Source organism: Sinocyclocheilus anshuiensis, unplaced genomic scaffold (genome assembly GCF_001515605.1).
Source record: "Sinocyclocheilus anshuiensis isolate Anshui unplaced genomic scaffold, SAMN03320099.WGS_v1.1 scaffold446, whole genome shotgun sequence".
NCBI classification, from domain to species: domain Eukaryota; kingdom Metazoa; phylum Chordata; class Actinopteri; order Cypriniformes; family Cyprinidae; genus Sinocyclocheilus; species Sinocyclocheilus anshuiensis.
Window position 1 is genome coordinate 2,865,370 of NW_015544247.1, and position 4,400 is coordinate 2,869,769.

Sequence of the window (4,400 nt, forward strand, 5' to 3'; positions counted from 1 at the left end):
CTTGAGGTTCCTTTTTTGTTGTGATGCTTGCTGCTGCACAATGGCGCCCTATAGTTGTGTCCAATGTTTCTACATTTTTCATGTACATGTTATAATGGCTTTCTTTCATGTTGTAGACCACGAAAATAGCAACTGATTTACAGTTGAGATACAGGTTTTCACAAAAACAAAATAAATGATCAAATGATAAACCTCACAACTGAGCATTTAAACCAGGGGTGAGTCAGAAGTATAAATTATTATATTAATTTAAAACAGGGTTATGTGTGTGGATTTTCACACTGGTCTGAACAAAAACTACAGACTGGATTATTGAAAATGAACATTCATTCTCTGCCAGCAGGAGGCGCTTTTGGAACGTCAGAAATATTGCGGTTTCCCTGGTAACGGCTGTAAACAAAGCAGCGCTCCTCTCATAAACGCTACTTTATCAGATAAAATGAAAATGCCATCAAAACTTTTCTGAAGAGAGTTGGCTCCATTCAGAGATTAATTAATATAAAACCTTGAATTAGTGAGAACGAGAAAAGTGTGAAAAAATATAGCCTATATTGACCAGGAAAGTCCACTGATGAGTTACCAGCGTAAATGCCCGTTCACACCAAGAACGATAACTATAAAGATAATGATAAAGATATAGTTCTAAAAATCGTTCTCAGTATTAAAGAATAGCAGTCCACACCACAGAGATAACAATGAAGGCACAGAGAAACGATATCGTTGGAATCACCTTCAAAACGATTTTTTTCCAGCTGATGAACAATACAAACATTAACAGCTGGAGAATTTAAAGCGGCAGACGAGCGCGCGCTTAGAAAAAACAGACGATATCGTCCGCTGGTGTGGACGCTAATATAATATAGTTATCTTTATTATCTTTAGTTATCGTTCTTGGTGTGAACGGGGCTTAAGCCTGTGTGGATAGGCTGTCTAATTCTAAACTTTAAAATACATGTATTTTTCGTTATTTTAACTACAAATTGAAATAAAACTGAACAAATAATGAAAAGGCAATTATACATTTACACACCTAAGGATTATATCAACCAAAAAAGTAACTGCATATGTGTCCTCTACTTGGTTCCTTCTCATAAATGAGAAAGCGGCATTTAAAACAATTATAAACATATAATACACACTGTTTCCCAATATTTAATTACAGCTTCAGATGCATGATATTTTCATCTCCTTCAAGCAGGATACACAAGAAGCATGTTCAACTCGGATGGTTGTCGTGGTAATAAACACCGTAAACAGCAACCGTTCGCGGTTATCTTCTTAGCAATATTCACAATGTTGCCTAATTTTATATTGGCAACAAAACAAGTAAATAAATTCTGACTATTCACCACACTAATTTCATGCATCCCTGCAATTAAGAAAATTTGGCAGAATCTAAACAAGCCATTTTTTAAAACTAAATTAGACTTTCCCAACTCAAATCATCTGATGTTGTGAACTGCACTTTACAGCTGAAATCTCAGTATGAATTGGATCACAGCTCCAGATGCCCAGAATTGCAAAGACAAAAGTACAGTCATGTTTCCATTACGCCTAATCTGTGCGTAGGTCACCTGACAAAAAGACACCCCTTACCTGCTGTAGCGGGACCCCCAGCGATCGCAACATTCCAACATGTTCTCCAAACACAGCCAGCCTCATGGTGACACTGTAGCACCGCTGTAGAGGCAAAAGCATGAAGCAGCCAAAGAGTGGGTCACCGAATGACACCGCCTCATACTGCGCCAGCAGAGCCGAGTATAGGTCATGAAAGGAAGCCAAGCCTGGTGGAGGTGAGCCCAGATCCAGCGCCTCAAGCTGAGCTGGCCGTGTTAGCCTGCGAAACAGCGCCCAAGTAAGCTCTTGCACAGGCTGCTCCAGGAAGAGGTCACTGGAGCACAGAAAGACACAGGCTAGCCGGGCTAACTTTGCCACTGGTGGCACCGCCGTGAGCGCCTGCTCTCGCCAACTCTCCAGAACAAGCAGCCATTGAAGGCAGTTAGTGACTGACTGCACTGACCCTGCTGGAAGAGACTCAACCTGATGCCCACCACCAGCTGACAGCCCCATTCGCTCATAGAGACTTATGAGCGGTAAGAAGGGCCAATCAGAAGGCAGGGAGGGGCCGGTAAGTTCAGGTAGGAGATGAGAGCTGACAAAAGGCGTTCGGCCGAGGTACCGGTCACGAGACGAAAGGACAGAGGATTCCATGTGTGCAAGGTGGGTGAGGTAACAACCGCGGATGGAGGGCAAATGATGGAGAGCGTCACGCAGCAGAGCACCAACGGCAAGTGAAGTCCTGTCTTTAAGCTGCAGCTCAGCCAATGCAGCCATCTCTGGTTCACCACAGATGCCCTCCCTAACAATAAGCAAAAAAAAAAAACCATGTCATATTACAGCAGTTCATTTCCAAGACAACAACATATTTCTCATAAACATAAAGGTACATCCTTGTAGTGCATAATTGGAACATATACTACTAAGTTTGGGATCGGTAAAATTTATTTCCTTCAGAAATCATTGTAATATGCTGATTTGATGCTTAAGAAACATTTCTTATTATTAATTTTGAAAATAGTTCTGCTTAATATTTTTTGATCAATAGAAAGATCAAAAGAGCAGTATTTATTTGAAATGCAAATCTGTTGTAACCATTAGAGTTGCCTTTACTGACCCCAACTTCTGAAGGAGTGCATTTAAAAAAACAGACAATAGATACATTTTAAAAAATGACAAACGAATACCATTAAATATTTAAAAAAAAGAAACAAACCAGAATCAATGGTCCATGCAAAGACCTGCTACATTCTGTCTGAAATGTGCAGTTTGCTGCTCTCTTGTGAGTATGATGTGAAACTACAGCTTGATAAAGCTGGGATTTCAGAGTTCACTTTTTCCTTTCTTTTCTTTTTTTTTTTTTACACTGAATCAATTAAAAATTAACCATAAATGCATTTAAAGCATGTTTGATACTCTCATTTAAAATGAGAAGAACATCTGGAAGTCAACATCTGAACAAAATGAGTATACAATCAGAATATGATGAACACAATAATATGAGATCAAATCTAAATACCCAGCCAAGACCTGAGCAGATTTTAGACAGGAGACACTTATTGTAATTAATCTCTCCCAATGAGTTTCAGCTTTTATCCCTGTGCAGTTAACAAGACATGTCCTCATAGCACATGTCTGAAGAGGTCCAAGAATATTAATACTTTTAACCATTGTACATCAAAGCAACATAAAATACATTAACAATCATATTAAAATGAGATCTATTAAATTAAATTGCCTCATAGAGACCCTCTGATCTAAAGGCACTTAATCTCTTACTATTAGTTAAGGTTAAACAAAATGAAATTTGCCTTTTTTTTCTTACATCAAATAATTGAAAATCAAAGAACTGTGGCATTTGTAATGACAATTAACATAAGTTATTAAATTATGATAAAATATGAAAGTGGCTCAAAAAAGATTTGAAAAAAAGGAAGCATCTGCTAACAAATTATGCCCTTTCCAAAAGTTTTTTTTTTTCATTTCCGTTTAAACAACTGATGTCAAGTTGATGTATAACGTCTAGCTCAGGGCTGCCCAAACTCGGTCCTGGAGGGCCGGTGTCCTGCAGAGTTTAGCTCCAACTTGCCTCAACACACCTGCCTTTAAGTTTCTAGTATGCCTAGTAAGAGCTTGATTAGCTAGTTCAGGTGTGTTTAATTGGGGTTGGAGCTAAACTCTTCAGGACACTGGTCCTCCAGGACCGAGTTTGGACACCCCTGGTCTAGCTTATGTGTCTGGAGCCACTATATAACAAAATGTGATTATTTTGTGTGACTGAAGTCACTGTAATCATACAATATATGAGACAAACGAGAGCTTTACGGCAAACATCAGAGACTTACGGAAGGAGGCTGTGACTGAAGGTCACGAAAGACATGAGTTCATGTGCCTGATATTCACTGCCAGGCAGCAGCCAGGACACTAGAGCCAGCGATACTTGGTGGAACAAGGTGGCGTGTTTGGCCACCTCTGGGTCAACTGGAACCTAAAAAGTATTAAGTCACAATAAAAGCACTAAAAGGCATTACAATTCATTTCATTAACTAACCGAATGCTTTTCAAATAAAACCAGCATATTTAAGACTTATATTTTCTGTTTCAAGCATAGTTAATGTTAATTAATCACAATGTATTGCATTTATTAAGCAAAGAAAAGAAAACTACATTTTATTTTCTAATTAAAATATATTTAATCAAGCATAGATTAATCACAATGTATTGCATTTATTAAGCAAAGAAAAGAAAACTACATTTTATTTTCTATATTTTCTATAGTTAATGTTAATTAATCACAATGTATTGCATTTATTAAGCAAAGAAAAGAAAACTACGAAAACTAC

At 38.0% G+C, this 4,400-nt stretch overlaps 1 protein-coding gene across 2 annotated transcripts in view; it reads right to left on the reverse strand.

Annotated features, from left to right (window-relative positions):
* Window positions 1-4,400, reverse strand: part of LOC107697750 (RNA polymerase II-associated protein 1-like) — a 43,024-nt gene that overhangs the window by 22,533 nt on the left and 16,091 nt on the right. For both annotated transcript variants that reach the window (XM_016498591.1, XM_016498590.1), the window contains 2 exons: window positions 3,903-4,045; window positions 1,597-2,359 (listed from right to left, as the gene is read on the reverse strand). In XM_016498591.1, the coding sequence (XP_016354077.1) occupies window positions 1,597-2,359; window positions 3,903-4,045 (906 nt within the window). The remainder of the gene's footprint in view (window positions 1-1,596; window positions 2,360-3,902; window positions 4,046-4,400) is intronic.